We start from the raw sequence: 17,196 nt of genomic DNA, 5'->3' as shown, positions 1-17,196 counted from the left end.
AGCTTGCCCAAGTTAGGATCTATGTGGTCCACTTGGGGTGCTTGGTGATTTTGTGGACATCACATTGCACCATCTGGTTTTAGGGATGGATGAACTTTCTACTTGTACGGACTAAGGAAGTTGCTGGTTTTATGTTTGAGAAAGTCCTAAACTGCTGGTTATTAATTGCGTATATATTAAAAAATATATATATATTTTAAAAATGGACTGTGTTTCATTGCAGTGGCTATTTCAGGTTGTACAATGGTTTTCACACTAATTGTGCCTCTTTAATTGACAGCTGCAAGAAGAAACTGTATTTGGAGAAACTTCCAAATACCACCGTGATTATACCATTCCACAATGAAGGCTGGTCCACGCTCCTTCGAACTGTGCACAGTGTCTTTAATCGCTCACCACCAGAACTTATTGCAGAAATCATACTTGTAGATGATTTCAGTGATAGAGGTAAACCTGTTGAGCTTTTATTAAAAACCATTGTTAAGAATAGATTGTTAATGTTTTAAATATTTTTTAAAAATTGGACATGAACTAAATGTTAAATAATTTCGACTTTCAAAGATGCAAGGGTCGATCTTACAAAAATCGTTCTAAGTGCCGAACAAGTGTGAAAATGGGAGAGAATCGCACCCATTTTTGGGCGAGCTCTTAGATGCTATCTTATACCACTTTGAGAAAAAATGAGGCAAAGTGTGATTCACGCCAGATGGAGTCCATTCACGCTAGGTACAGACACAATGCATTCGGAGATTGTCGCGTTTTCCCCCCCCCCACCCCCCACTTCCCAGACGCGAGACCGATTACGCCGGCAATTCAGGGCTGGTATCGAGGCGAGAAAGTGGGTGTGAACCCAGATCTTTGCCTCTCTCGCGATCTTGCTGGCTCACCACGCTGATCGACCGGCATGACGAGCCAGTAAGATCGCTCCCGCAAAGTCTCAAATGTTTTCCACCCTACCTTCTTTAAACTGGGATGCCTCAGTAAAAACAAGAAAGGCAATGGCCAGCACACAATGAAAACTAACTTCACTAACGAGTACAACTGCCCTGTTGCGTATTGTCAGTAATGAAAAATGAATAAAATTTGAGTGCTGCCAAATCTTGGCTGTTTTTACTATCAGACGTGCATGACTCAGTTACCGTTTTCAGTTTCACTGACAGTTACCTTTGTTTTATATTCTTTGCTGGGATGTGGGCGTCGCTGGCTGGGCCAGCATTTATTGCTCATCCCTCGATATGCAATTCAAGCCCCAAAGGTGATATTCAGAAAACCAAGGTTGTAACACTTTGGATTGTTCAGTGTAATGACAATTTTTTTTTACAATAAACTTTTAATGATTCATAAATTTCTTTTCGTGGTTACCATTGTATTTTTAAAGGTTAAAACATAAAATTCTTGCTGTAATTCATGAAGTTAACTATTTTTTCATGGTCAGTCATGAGCTTCGGTGTTTTATTACTGCTCCTTTTCCTTCAGAAATGAAAAAAGGTGATGTTTTTATTGTCGTTTCAGAAACAAGAACATGATTATAATGGAAGTAAAATTTATCTGGGGGGGGGGGGGGGGGGGGGTGGTAGGGTAGGACTAGTTGGATTCATGGGTACTGCATGACAGAATTAAAACAAACGCTCTTTCTTTCCCCTGTGACCTCTAACACTGAGAAGGGCAAAAACTGGAAAAAATACTATTACCTCCTAATTCACCCCTTAATTGCGCACCATCCTAACTTGAGCTCATTTAAATAACAAACGCGTGCCGTTTACGCCAGCGGGATCTAATGGTCCCGCCAATGGCACAACCCCACTGTGGGTTTTCCGGCAGCATTCTTCAGGGCACCTCGTTGACAATGGCAGGACCATAAGATTCCACCACCTCCCACCACTGCGAAACATGCCGCGAAGGGGAAGGAAAATCCCACCCAGGGTTTAAAAGAGCCATACAATAACAACGTTATGAGTCTGGAGACCTTTGTGCTTAAGGATAGATTGTTAGCATTTTAAATATTTTCCAAAAATTTAATCCTACGTTCTTGGTGTGTAGTGATATTCACTTTTATGTTTCCTTACAGTTTTCTCCTAGTCCATTTTTAATGATAAAGATATAAAAGGAGGTTTATGACTGTCAGGTTCGTAATCCAGTGGGGAACCAAGGTGAATACAGAAAGTACAAAAGGGAGCTGAAAATAGGAACTAAGGGCAAAGAGAGAGAATAGATTAGTGGTTAACATGAAAGGGAACCCATAGACTTTCATAAAAATATTCAAGAGTCATTAAAAGAAGGCTGAAGGTAATTAGGAACCAAGAAGGAGATCATCTTGTGGACACAAAGGCATGACTGAACTACTGAATAAACACTTTTCATTTGTTTTTTTTTAATTCATTAGTGGGACACGGGCATCACTGGCTGGCCAGCATTTATTGCCCATCCCTAGTTGCCCTGCAATGTTGCTAATGTCACTGAAAAGGAGGGAAAGCTTTAAAAATAGAGATCTTTGCAAATGCTGAAACAGTACCCAAACTGCAACAGCAGATGGCAGTACAGAGTGAGCAGGTGGGTGTGAATGAAGGAAAGATATCTGAGGCAACTCAAAAGAAGCAAAACCTGCAAAAAATAAATGAAGCTGTCCTACAAGAAAATGTTCCCATCAGAGCAGAACTGGAAGATTCCAGTTTGAAAATGCATGATGAACTGAGGTCTTTAGTGAACCAAACTGTTTGAGATCTGAACAAATAAATATCAAAGATGGCACAAGGATACCAGGAGGAAATAACAACCCTTAATTCCACAGATCGCAAATCAAAGCGGGAATTAGGAAACCTTGTTCAGGTGTGCAGCCAGGCAAAACAGCTGGCAGAAAAGGCACACAAAAAAAGTTGTGAACCTGAAAGATGCCTTAAAGAATTGTTATGTCGCCATAGGAGAACATGAGGAACTAAAAAGGACGTTGAATCTCAGTTCAGAAAATGGAATGTTGGAACTATCAGTAGCAACAAAACGATACACCGAAGTTGAGAGTGGCTTGGCAAGTGGTTAACAAGACAATAAACAGTTGAAAGACAAGCTGATTATCCTTCAAGATCAAATGTAAAAGGAATGTGTAACCATTCAGTATCATGTAAAAACAAAGACTACCTTAATCAGCAGTATGAGGAGCAACAGAAAACATTTGAGGAGACTCTGCTGAATTACAGGAAAACTCAAGACATAGCAAGCAAACTTTGCAAAGAAAAAGAAAACCTGCTGAAAAATCTTCATGTGTTACAGACCGAAGAACCAGCGGGCAGAGCAGATTCAGCATTGTTCAGTAGTCCAGGAGAAAGCCGAAAGCTACAAGAAAAAGGCTGAAGAACCAGCTGAATGAAAATGAGGAGGTATTGAAAGGAAAAGGAGTAGAACTTTCCAAGCTGTAAGAACAAAGAAAATTACTGCACAGGAACAGACCCTTTGGCCCTCCCATCGACCATGCTGCCTGACTGAACCAAAACCCCCTACCCTTTCGGGGACCATATTCCTCAAGGGACAATGAGGGTAATGCTGTTGATATGCTGTACATGGACTTTCAAAAGGAATTTGATACAGTGCCACATAACAGACTTGTAAGAAACATCTAAACTCTTTGCGGGGGGGGGGGGAAGGAAAGGACAGCAACAACACATATACAATGAAGCCATGAATACACAGAACTGAGACAAATTCTGACTTCGCCGGAGATGGACCTGGTCAAAGGAAGGACAAGGTTCTGCTGCAGACACAGAAAGAAAAGACAGAAATAAGATCAGAAAATGTAAATCTGACAGTAAATACAAGGAACTGGAAGAAGAAAATGCACTGGATGTCTACGATGTTTTGAGAACTGTTGAGTTGTTGAAAAATGAAAATCAATAACTGAGAATGTCAAGAAAAATTTGAACAGTTGCTGCAAAAAGTAGAAGTTTGCATAAAGGAGCGTGAAGTGTCTCTCACAACTGGCAGAAGTAAAATTAAAAATGTGAGCTTGACAGACAGCACAGCGAATCAGATTCTGAAGGAAAAACTGGCCAATGTAGAAAACCAATTTTTGATGAAATGTTGGAACATCATCAAGAAAAGAACAATGAAATTCTTGAACTTTAGTCAAGTTTGAAGAAAATGAAAGATGATCTGTGCAGTGTGGAATAGCAATTGGACTTTAAAAGCAGAAAAGAAAATCCTAAGGAAGAATCTCAGGAGCAGCCAGTGATCGTGGAGTTAAGACGTGAATGGAACTGAATTCCCGAGGTAAAGTTGTTCAGTGTGTTTAAGGATCGCATAGATAACTCTGAAACAAAAACTCACCAGAGTAGTTGCTGAGCTGAATGAAAAGATGCATAAGCTTGCAAACAATAATTGAAAATAAAACAGCAAATTAATTGTTTGGCAGAAATTGTGAAACAAGTGGAAATTAAGTTTCCAATTCCGAAGCATCAATGTCCAGCAAGAACATGGCAGCATTCAAGAAGCCTGGAAAAAAAGACATTTCTGTCCACACTAGGAATGAATAGAATGCTCATTCTCTCTGGAAGGAACAGGACAAAGCTACACTGTCAAAAAAAGCAGACGTGTTGTTAACAAAGAGAAACGGAACTTGAAGGAGTGCAAAAATTGAATCAAATGGAGATAACCAAGTAACAGAAACAGAGTGCTACTACCACTCCTCCAAACGTGATGGACCAAGATGTGGAAGAACTGTCAAATCTCAAGACCATCTAAGTTTATAAAATCAGAACCTTGAGGTGAGGGAGAAGAGATAGCAAGTGAAGATTGTATTGTAAATAGTTGTACTCTGCTGGAAGGGCGGAAGTTTTCTTTTGAGAAGAAAGAGTGATGTTGTGTGTGCCTGCATGCCATTGTAATGTAAAGGTACTTGCCAAGCAAAGGTTAACATGGGACTGGAGAATAGCACTGTCCATGGCATTATGTGCAGAATGACAACCTCTACTGGACTCTGAGAACTGTCTTGAAGATACTTGTTTGACAGCACCATGTATAGCAGCAACTGGGACATGTACGTAATTAAGAATTACCAATAAATAGTTCACGTTTAACCATACAAGTCTCAAGATCTCATCAATGAGACACCAAACAAACCCATAACACAATAATATCTTGTGAATAGATAAATGTCAAAAAGCAATTCTATAGTCTGGAATTTAGGCTAATCTTAATATTTGTGGAAATAAATTCCAAGTGGCAAAATTTATCACAGTATCTATAGTTGGCAATAATGAACCAAAATGATGGGATGAAAATAAATTATTCATATTTTTAATAAAACTAAGGCTCTCCATAGTTTAAGGAGACTGCCACACTCACTAAGGGCAACTAGGCATGGGTAATAAATATGGGACTGAAGCTTCCAGTCAGTAGCAGAGTTGTGGCTCATGCCTTTTTTATGTTTTTGCCGGCTGCAACAGGAACCTTGTGACCCAGCAGCAGCATTGATCAATCATTGAGGTGAACAGGGAGGCCTAGGGACAAAGTGTAGTTGAAATGAAATCATTTGACGTCATGGATTAAAGGCTTTCCCTTACCTTCAGTTTGGTGTTTTCAAGGTAATTTTTAATTAATCCTTCATTCCAGCAACTCCCTCCACCCTGGGTGAAGGATGAGCCAGGGGAGGGATGTGAACTAGGGTTGCGGGTGATGGGTGGAACTGTGCTGTGGGCCAGGGGTGGTGGGGGGGATGCTTAGCAGTATCGGGGATGAGAGGATTGTGTAGACATGCCTCCTGATTGAAAGGTCTGCTCTGCTCCAAGCAGGCTGGGTACAGTGCTAATAAATCAGTACAAAAGAAGTAGCTAACTTCTGGGCAAACAGCCCAAGCTTGCACACTGGCAGGTTCCAGGGGAATCAATAGCGGGTGAGCCCTTATGCTGAGCTGGAAGTTCAGAGTTCCTGCACAGCTCAGCTCTCTGCAGAGCTACCAGTTCTGCTATATTCCTTAATAGCAGCCAATGTGTTAAGCATTTACTACTATTGGGATCGGAAGCTCTGGGCCATTGTCTTGCCAGGATTGCACATTCTCCAGAATAAAAATAAGTGACAAATAGTTTGAGTCATTCTGCTTCCGGATATCTGATTCTCAAATTTCAGAGCTATCATGCTTTCTTTTGAAAGATGACACTGCAATCTGAGGGCATGGTGCAAAGAGTTTTGCATTTTAATGTTAACGCTGCCCCATTAAGTATATTCTATAATACAAAGGGATCAGGACTGTATGGTTTTGTTTCAGTGGGGAAGTGCACCTCTTGAAATATCGTTGTACTCTCCATAATGTTATTTTTCATTACAGAGGTTTTAGTCAACAGTTATGTTGGGTAAAGTTGTTTTAATTAGCCAGATTGATTTCTATTCAACTGAACTGATGAACCTTTCAGTGTTTTAAAATTTAAAGAAAATAATAGATGAATAGGTTGAACTTTCCCTACATAATGAATAACAGTCCTATTTATCTTCAGTTTACAATAAATGGTGGCAGTCTCAGAAGAATTTCTTCGTGGTGATGCAATCCCACTAAATGTACACAGCAGTATTTAGGTCATTACTTCAAATATCTTTTGCTGTTGACGTACTTGTATTGAAGTTATGTCTATTGAAGGTGAATTTCAGGAGTCTTCCCTCATTAATTACTGAAGATAAAATTTGGCACAATTTAAATTGCACTCGTGAGTTTTGGGAGGATGTTGGATGCTATTGGGACTCTCTCAAAGTAGAATTTTATTGCAGTAAGCGGTGCCATGATCAGTTTATTTAAATTAGATGGTTAAATGCCAAACGTTTATAAAATTCATTCGGGCTTGAGAACAAAAGCATGAAATGCAAAAAGGCCATTCAGCCTTTAAAGTTGCTTAATATTCTCAACTTTCTACTAAATGGCCCATAATGGACCTCCCAGCCTATTTAATATTGTTCTGCATAAGCACCACCTGCCCTACAAAAACAAATTCTGTCAAGTTCCAGTGAACTCATCTAACCTTTGTTTCTAGATTATAAACCTGGACTAATTGCTACCATGGCAATGCCTATTTATTGTTCTAGTAGTGCAGAACCTCGGGGTGAGGTTCTGCAGATCATATCATTATCTTAATCAATGCCAATTCTTGTTAGAATTTATCCCTATTAGCTTTGAATTTGCATTCCTAATAATATCCATTTAGCTTTTATCATCAAGTTGCTTATTGATGTTGCAACAGTTATGTATTAAAGAAATTCTGGTGTTTCAACTTGCAACACGATTATGATTCACATGGATTTTTACGTTTACAAGAAGCTACAAATTAGAGTCCTGGAGCAAGTAGTTTATTCGGTTGATATACCATGACACAAGCGCGTGTGTGCGTGTGTGTGTTCATTCTGATCTCCCTCCTGATCTCTGCTCTTCCCAGACTTTTAACTGAATAATATCAGGGCTCAAGTGTTGCTATTCCTCGCAAAAGAGACCTTGTGTCAAGGAACAAAATAAATATTGGGCCTGAACCTCCACAGAGTTTATTAATTGACTAATAAACTCTGCAATGCTTAAGTATATTCTGATTATATAGTGTGTTCACAATAAATAATTTATAAGTAGAGAATATTGGAAATGCACAGTAGATCCGCCATATTGTTGAAGTGAAAATTTTCCTACTTCTTGACTGTGATAGAAAGACTCAACAAAATTCGTTCCGACTAAATAACTCTTTATTTACGAAAGACTGCATGCAGTATTGGCTGAAACTTGAGTTCAGAGAGCAGTTGGTACAACTTGCTAATTCCTCCAAGTCCGCACTTACAGAAAGAATCAGTTCAGTATTTATACATAATCATTATCAGTTTGCGTGACCAGAGCTTATTCAGGAATTTGATCAGTAATAGAATCATAGGCAATGTCATTAATCATGGCACAACCTGCTGACCTCCTAGAGCTCTGTCTCATCATTCATACCCTTATCTTGTCCTTTGATGTAACAGAAAGAGGTCGGTGACTCCTTCATCCCTGACCTTAACTTAGGGCTGTATGAGTAAGACAAGATATGAGGAGCCAGCCTTATCAGGCCTTACAGAGGTCAGGCATTTTGGAATAGCCTGACCTTCTCTGGTCTTATTCATGCCTTAAGTTATGCGGAGTCAACCTTATCAGGTCTTAAAGGGGACAGGCATTTTGAAATAGCTTGGTCAGCCGTTCTTGTATTGTACCAAATAGTTGACCAATTTTCCCATCATGCTATTCCTTAGTTCGTACAACTTCACAATATCTTCTTTCTTTACAGATGCTGCCTATGTCCAGCATTTGTATTGTAGCTGGTTTGTTGTTCTTTTCTTAAATTATGTGACAGTTGAATTTATTTTTATTCATGATTGTTGTAGCAAATTTAGCATTCCTCTAAAAGATGGTGCCTCCAGTAGTGCAGCATTCTCTCAATACTTCACTGATGTGTCAGGCTGGAGTCTTTTTTAAAGTGAAGTTTATTTATTAGTCACAAGTAAGGCTTACCTTAACACTGCAATGAAGTTACTGTGAAATTCCCCTAGTCGCCACACTCCGGCGCCTCTTCGGGTCAATGCACCTAACCAGCACGTCTTTCACACTGTGGGAGGAAATCGGAGCATCCGGAGGAAACCCACGCAGACACGGGGAGAACGTGCAAACTCCACATAGACAGTGACCCAAGCCGGGAATCAAACCCGGGTCCCCGGTGCTGTGAGGCAGCAGTAGTAACTGTGCCACCATGTCACCCCTTCTGTGTTCAAGACTCAAGAGTGGGACTTTAACCTTCAATTTTCAGACTTGGAAGTGGAAGCGCTCCTAACTAAGCCATGACTGACACTAGACAACAATAAATCACTTCCTGAAGGATTGGAAAAAAATCCATTCGAGGAAATCTAAAGATAGCGATATCAGCAGTGCACTAGAATAATTGAAAGTTACGTGCAGTCTTTGTAATCTGAAAGAAAGATGACAAATGTAGAGTAGAATCATCAACAAAAGTAGATTGTACAAGCCTATGAGGGGAGGAGATGATGGAATAAAGGGAATAGAATGGGAGAGTGGAAACGCTCTGAAGAAATCACCAAATCCCATTCTCCTCTGGTTCATGGCAAATGATCCATCAGCTATAGCAGTGTTAGAGCAATTTGAGGGGGAACTGGACTTTGAACAGGTTTAGTGTGCGACAATTTGATTTGCCCTCTGACCAAATTAGGGTGGTGTTGAATCTATAGTTCTATAATTAAGTGATAGATGATTTGCTGAAATTATATTGGAGTGGCTCATCAGCCAAAATCAAAGTGTGAAACATATCAGGGACCTAAAGATTTAAAAACCTGTCTACTTCCCCAGGATTTAAATGGAATGCTGTTTAGGGCACTGGTAATTAATCAATAATTTTACATAAAGTCTTGTAGGGGAAAGTAGCACTGAGCAATGACTTCTTGTTGTTGGAGAACGCATTGAGAAAACCAAGTCCTGGAAACATATTAAAAATATCAGTGGCATCTTACCTATGTAAATATTGCTAACAAAGATTTGAGGAAATATTATGAATTCAAGTAACAAATTTGTCAAATGTGAATCGAAGAGAAAAATGTGAAACCTATTTTTAAGGAAGTAAAGAAACTTGAGTCAGTTAGTTTGGTGAAGTTGCTTATACGCCAGACACAGACCTTGCCTCGTATATTCCCCTGCCCCTCCCATAAAATCCCGTTTGTGAATGAGGAAAACTACATATCTCCCTTCGAATGTAACTAATTTGCCATTTCCACTCCAGTTGTAAATTGAGAGAGATTGGACATTTTATTTTTATCAATAGTAATTGTAAGTAGTATCAATGCTATTGTCCTATTATTTTCAATATTTTTAACAAAATATCTTTGTTATGGTAACCATCTTTACAGTTCAGAATTAATAGCTTTATGATATACCACACTTAGTTTGCACCAAGAGGGGAAGTAAAATGATAATCTTCCAGTTTATAAATATCTGATGCTATGCTGAGAGAGAAACATGCAAGTATTTGGTGCTCTTGGGTTGGGATTAAATTCAGTTGTCCTTGGGGAATGATGCACATTCAGAATCCAAATAGAATTCAGAATTATTGATTTTCATCATGGAAGGGTAATATTTAAAGAGACAGAGATTACACATTGTGCTTCACAACGTACCTAATCAGACAGATGATGCCACGCAGGGTACTTGGTGTCTTTGTGTTGTTCTGAAACCAACAGTCTCTGCACTTTCTTTTAATTTTTCAAAAAGAATACTTGAAAAAGAACTTGGAGGAATATATGGCACAGTTTCCGAAGGTCAGGATTGTGCGGACCAAGAAACGAGAAGGTTTAATTCGAACGCGACTACTCGGGGCTTCGATGGCTAAAGCGGAGGTCATAACTTTCTTGGATTCTCACTGTGAAGCAAATGTGAATTGGCTGCCCCCACTACTTGGTAAGAAACTAAAATCACAAGTAGGTAATGCATGAAAGGGAGTACGGAAAGCTCAGAGGGAGTATTGTCCTCCTACCTGGACCCTATTTTCTGGTCTCCTTCTAGCTCTTGATCTTTTCATTGAGAGTTATTGGTGTGACATTGGCCGTGTCAATTTCTCTGCTCCTCTCACTCACTCCAACCTATCTCCCTCTCAATTTTCCACACTCCGTTTTCTTAGGTCCAACCCTCACCTGCTGAGAAGGGTAGTGCCGCTGTTATCTGGCTTGCCGAGTGCTAATTCTCAGACACTTTCTCTACCTCCCCTGGACCATGACCCGACCACTGAACATCAAGCCATTATTTTCAGGATTGCCACTGACCTCATCAGCTCCAACCTCATAATCCCTCATCTCCATGCAACTTCCTTCTACCTCCTTTCCAAAATGCATGAACAGGACTGCCCTGGTAGACCCCTCGTTTCAGCCTGTTCCTGCTCCACGGAACTCATTTCTTTCTATCTCGACTTCATTCTCTCACGCTTTGTCCAGTCTCTTCCCACTTACATTCATGATTCATCTGATGTCTGACGTCATATCAACAATTTGCAGGTTACTGGCTCTTCAGTATGGACGTCCATTTCCTGTCCACCTCCATCCCCCTCCAAGATTGTCTGCGTGCTCTCTGCTTCTTCCTAGAGCAGAGGTCCAAACAATCCCCGTCCCCACCACTCTCCTCCACCTGGCTGAACGTGTTCTGTCACTAGATACCTTCTCCTTTAACTTATCTCACTTCCGGCACGTAAAAGGTGTGGCTATGGGTACCCGTGTGGGCCCAGTTATGCCTGTTTTTTGTGGGTTATGTGGAACACTCCTTGTTCCAATTCTACTCGGGGCCCACTCCTGCAACTCTTTTTCTGTTACATCGATGACTGTATCGGGGCTGCTTCATTCTCTCCTCTGAAACTGGATAAATTTGATCAATTACGTTTCAATTTCCACCCCTCTCTCGCCTTCACATGGTCTATCTACAACACTTTCCTCCGCAGACCTCTCTATCTCTATTTCGAGTGATAGACTAGCCACCAATATTCATTACAAACCCACCGACTCCTACAGCTCCTCAAACCCTGCTCCCTGTAAAGACTCCATCCCATTCTCCCAGTTTCTCTGCCTCTGTCGCGATGATGTCACATTTGAAAATGGTGCTTCTGACATGTCTGCATTTTCCTTAACTGAAGTTTCTCAACCAGTTGACAGGGCACTCAACTGGGTTCGACCTATTTCCTGCACCTCTGCCCTCCCCCGTTTCCCTCCCTCTCGGAACCATGATAGGGTCCCCTTTGTCCTTGCCTCCCACCCTACCAACCTCTGTATTCAAGGGATCATCCTCTGCCATTTCTGCCAACTCCAGCATGACGCTACCATGTAACACATCTTCCCCTCACCCCCCCTCCCCAAATCAGCATTCCACAGGGACAACTCCCTCCGTGAAACCTTGGTCCACTGCTCCATCATGCTCAACTCCCAATCCCCTTCCCATGGCACCTTCCCTTGCAATCACAAAAGGTGTGCAACATCTGACCCTTTTCCTCCTCCCTCCTCACCATTCAAGACCCTAAACGCTCCTTTCAGGTTAACCAATGTTTCACTTGCACTTCCTTCAATTTGGTCCCTTGTATTTGTTGCTCCCAATGTTGTCTCCTCTACACTGGGGAGATTAAACGCAGACTGGGTGGCCGATGAGCATGACCCCAACTTTCCTGTTGCTTGCTCTCATGCCCACATGTCAGTCCTTGGCTTGCTGCTTATGCTCCAGTGAAACTCAGCGCAACTGGAGGAGCAGCACCTCATCTTCCTGTTGGGCATGTTGCAGTCCTCGGAACTCAAGTTCAACAGCTTTAGATTGTGACCTTTCTCCTCCATTTTAAACTCTTTTTAAAAATATCTCATATGTTCAATGCAATTTCCCCCTCCCCCTCCCACACCAGGTCTTTTGTCCTTAAAGTTGCCACATTTTTGTTGCAATCTCTCACAGCTCTTGTGACACTAATAAATAAACCTTAAACATTCTCCGTCCCTTCAGTTCTGATGAAGAATCAAAGGACTTGAAGTGTTAACTCTGCTTTCTCTCCTTACAGATGCTGCCAGACCTGCTGAGTTTTTCCAGCATCCTCTGTTCTTGTTTCAGATTCCAGCATCTGCAGTATTTTGCTTCTTACCTTGGGAATTAATGCCTTGTATTTTATTCTTAGCACATGCAGATAACCTTTATGCATATTAAGTATCATTAAATCAGTCTGACTGAATTTGGAATTTATTCACTGTTGGTCATGAACAGACTAGCACATTTTGTTTTAAATGGGAGGGTCGGGGGGGGGGGGATTGAATAAGCATGCAGAGAAATTAAAAGGAAAGTTTGGAATGGTGGAAATAACTTGGAGAAAGTGTACAAGGTGAAAATGTAGTTAAACTTCCGAATTGCAGGCACATTCTTAATTTAGAGGTCCTACACCCAATTTCTCAATGACTCTCAGCTAGAGAGGAGAGAAGTCATTTAGTGTCGCCTCTCCTTAAGCGCTATGTTCCTTATTGTAAGAGTACATGGGCACACTAGATTAGAGTTTGTTGAAATAAGCCAAATGATAGAATGGCTCACAATCATGCACACTGCCCTTGCTGGCACAAGAGAATGTCTGCTGACTTTTTCTAATCATATTTGGATTGAAAATTGTCTTTCATTGAAATAGTATTTTATTATGTCATTCTAAGACTACATGTTAAATTTGAATCCTTATTCTCTTAATTTTTTCAGACAGAATTGCTCAGAACCACAAAACAATAGTGTGTCCTATGATTGATGTTATTGACCATGACAATTTTGGATATGAGACTCAGGCTGGTGATGCCATGCGAGGAGCATTTGACTGGGAAATGTATTATAAACGTATTCCCATTCCAGTAGAGCTACGCAAACCTGATCCAAGTGACCCTTTTGAGTAAGTTTTTTCTGAAACATTAGTGATCAACAAGGATAGGGCTGTGGTATGATGAAGTGAACAAAGATTTTTTTTGTCATCCTTTGCCCTAGTCAAGTTCACTTGCTATTTTTAAAACCAGAGTGAATTTCTTTACCCGCCAACTTAACTCCATTCATTGAATCAGAAATTGCCATCTCGGAGCAGTCTGTTTTAAATCATTTATTGCAAAATGCTAACAATTACCCTACTCCTATTTTATAACTATACTTGCCTTGAGTGATTTTATAGGCTCCTCTGTCACCTGGAATCATAGAATCTCTACAGGGCAGAAGGAGGCCATTTGGCCCATCGAGTCTGCACCAACTCTCCAACAGAGCTTCTTACCCAGGCCACCATCCCCCCCCCCCCCCCCCCCCCCCCCCATCCCTGTAACTCCACATATTTACCCTGCTAATCCCCCTAACTACATATCTTGGGACATTAAGGGGCAATTCAGCATGGCCAATCCACCTAACCTGTACTACTTAGGACTGTGGGAGGAAACCATAGCACCCGAAACCTGCATATTTTTTGCACGCAAACATTGGGAGAATGTGCAAACTCCACAAAGACGGTCACCCAAGGCTGGAATCGAACCTGGGTCCCTGGTGCTTTGAGGCAGCAGTGCTAACCTATTTTAGACACCAGTGTCTCCATAGACCTGAAATACAAGATGTGGGCCTGAAATTTATGCTCACCGCAGGTTTGTAGGCATGGGTGAGCAAAACTCCCAGGATGGGCTTCCTGCTGGGTTTGTGCTTGCCCTAACCCCTCTGCACTCTAATGCCAAGTATTGGCCACTTAAAGGCTGTTTCCTACCCAGCCTCAACTTTTAGGCTGTTAGGAGAAGTTCTTGTGTGTGTGGGAAGCCCGAAAATAATCTGATTGTGGCCTCTGGTGGGAAGGGGAGGAGGGCACCTCCATCAGAAGCCCCCTTTCAACTTCAGGCCTCCTTCCTCTTTAACGTTCGGTAACCAACCACAGGACTTGGGTGCCTCTCACCTGACACCCAATCCCCCACTGTCCTCTCCCCAGGCCACCCCTACCCTCACAGCTCTGAGATTCCAAAACTTATCTCTTCCTGGAATCCCCGAACCTCCGCTCCAGGGGCTGCTTGTAGTCCCATTCCTGCCCACTGCAGCTTCTGTCACTTCAGGGACTAAGAAGCTACTGGCCAGTTCTCTAAGGTGTGACTTCCTCCCGAGTGACAGGCGGAAATGGCTGTCAGGCAGACCATGTTGGCAGTGGTGTATTCCCTGCTGATGGTGGGACGGGAAAGCCCACCTTGCTAAAATTTCTGGCCCTGGGTGCTTCTTGATGTTACACAGAAGGGTTGGTAATAAGGCTGATGCCAGTTGGTTCCTGATTGCAGCCCTGGAGTTTGGTCATGAGAGGCTGGTCTTCCTTTCAGTGTTTGGCTGGCATGGTTCTGTTAGGGCAAAGGCCTGACTTACTCCTGTGCTGAAAGTCAGGAACAGGCAGGTGAACTTCAACTGACACCATTCCACTGGGCCCTGGATCTACCCAGCTCCTCCTCTTCCTCCTCCATCAGCATGATGTTCCTCCTCGTGCACTACCTATTCCTTTGCAGGATAAAGGGTAAAAGTGTGGAAGGTAAGAACAACTCTCTTGGAATTAAGGAGGCGGAGAATGGATTGGATCCCTGTGTTTGTGTGGTGTTTCATGGGGATGTGAGGGCGACGGTGTAAATATTCAGTCACTTATCTGACACTGGTAAGATGTCGTCCGTTTTGCCGATTCCATGATGAAAATAGAATGTGTTCCTGCTAGCTCTAATGCCTTGTTCTTAAAGAGGATCAGGGGTTTAAAGTTGGGTTGCATTCTCCCCAGTGGCCGACTGTTCTGCAGTCCTGGAAATGGAAGGGAGTTCATTCCATCTTGTCTGGGAGCACATGGTACATTTATAGTTGGCTTGGTTGCATCCACAACCAGAAATCTGGGAGGAGATTGAAGGCAGGAGACAGAGCGTTTGAGGGTCAGAATCACATGTATGCTGATGACAGGGATGCTCTACCTCACTCTCTTCTCCATTGTTCCAAAGGTTGGTGTCATTCTCTAAAATTGCCCATTTAATATCAAGACGTGGATGAACAAAACTTCTGGCTAAATGCCACCAGCCTTTATTTCATCAACCTCACCACCTGTAACCTGAACATGTCAGGAAGTGTGGAACATTGGTTTCCTTCATCAACCTGAGTTCTTCATCCTTCTTTACGCGCACTCCATTATAAAATTACATTCTTCCATCTCTGACTTTGTTTTTCCTATTTCCTGCTGAAACCATGTCTCCTCCAGCTCTAAATTTGACCCCTCTGGCTATTCTACCTGAACCATTGTATATTTGAACTTATCTAACACACAACAGCTTGTGCTCACACCAAAATAACTCTCAAATTCCCATCATTATGTCCTCATTACCCCTGAGTTCAAAATTCTAGTTCTTGTTTTTCAAATCTCAAGCCTTGCTGCCCTCTGCCCTAACTTAATAACTTCCTCCATTTTTGTGTTCTCTAACACTTCCTATTTACCTTGCACACTTAATTATATAATTGTTCTCAAAATGGTCTACTTGTATCTTTCCAGATCACCTGTCATGGCTGGAGGTTTATTTGCTGTTGACAAGAAGTGGTTCTGGGAGCTGGGTGGCTATGACACAGGCTTGGAAATTTGGGGAGGAGAACAATATGAAATATCATTCAAGGTGAGTGACGTACCATGGTCGCATGAATGCATTCACAACATTCCTAACTGTATTTGGGAGCAGTGTACATCATTAAAATATTCTTTAGTGCAGCATAATCAGCTGCCAAATATTATATTTTAATTAGAAACTTTCACTGTGAATGAAAGTCGATCATCTTTTCCAAGGTATTGACTCTACTATATAACAATGTTGACAATTTTTTTTGGTTTGAAGTACAGTATTCAAGTTATACATTGCATTCTTCTATACAAGCATGTGGAATCTTGAATTGCACAATTATGATAGGTTATAATTATCAGCAGAATGGGGCTCTTTCTACTAGAAACCAGAAGGCTCCAGGCTGACCTAGGAATGGTCTTTAAAATTTTAAGTATGTTGGATAGGTTATTATGACAATATTTCACTTCAGGGGAGTCCAAAATTAGGAGTCTCAAATATATAATTTAGTCGCTAATAAATCCAGCAAGGAATTCAGAAGAATTTCATTTAACCAGAGGGGTTAAAATATGGAACTTGCCACCACACAAAGTAATTGTGGTGACTAGCATAGATGCATTTAAAGGAAAGATAGGTAAGCAGATGAGGAAAAATGGTATGCTGATAGATGAAGAAGGATTGCTCTTATGGGGCTTAAACACATCTAGAGTACTGGGTACTGTTTGGCCTCCCCACTTAAGAAAAAAGCCTAATTAGAAGCAGTTCAGTGAAGATTCATTCAACTGACTTCTGGGATGAGGGGGTTATCCTATGAGGAAAGATTGAACAGGTTGGGCCTGTATCCATTGGAGTTTAGTTTAGTTTAGCAATTTCATTGAAGTATAGAAGATCCTGAGGGGACTTGACATGGTGGATGATGAGAGGATGTTCTCCCTTGTGGGAAAGGCTAGAAATAGGGAGCACAGTTTAAAAATGAGGTGTCTCCCGTTTAAGACAGAGATAAGGAGAAACTTTTTCTCTGAGGATCATGAGTCTGTGAAACTCATTTCCTCAAAGTGGTGGGCCAGAGGCATTCAACATTTTTAAGGCTGTGTTAGA

General features: G+C 41.5%; 1 protein-coding gene across 1 annotated transcript in view; it reads left to right on the top strand.

Moving 5' to 3' along the window:
• Window positions 1-17,196, top strand: part of LOC144505096 (polypeptide N-acetylgalactosaminyltransferase 10-like) — an 87,628-nt gene that overhangs the window by 48,114 nt on the left and 22,318 nt on the right. The window contains exons 4-7 of the mRNA XM_078230909.1: window positions 281-447; window positions 10,253-10,438; window positions 13,232-13,415; window positions 16,041-16,158. Of these exons, the coding sequence (XP_078087035.1) occupies window positions 281-447; window positions 10,253-10,438; window positions 13,232-13,415; window positions 16,041-16,158 (655 nt within the window). The remainder of the gene's footprint in view (window positions 1-280; window positions 448-10,252; window positions 10,439-13,231; window positions 13,416-16,040; window positions 16,159-17,196) is intronic.

This window comes from Mustelus asterias, chromosome 16 (genome assembly GCF_964213995.1).
Source record: "Mustelus asterias chromosome 16, sMusAst1.hap1.1, whole genome shotgun sequence".
Lineage (NCBI taxonomy): Eukaryota > Metazoa > Chordata > Chondrichthyes > Carcharhiniformes > Triakidae > Mustelus > Mustelus asterias.
Note: the sequence above shows the minus strand (reverse complement) of the source record. Positions and strands in the feature narration are given on the sequence as shown.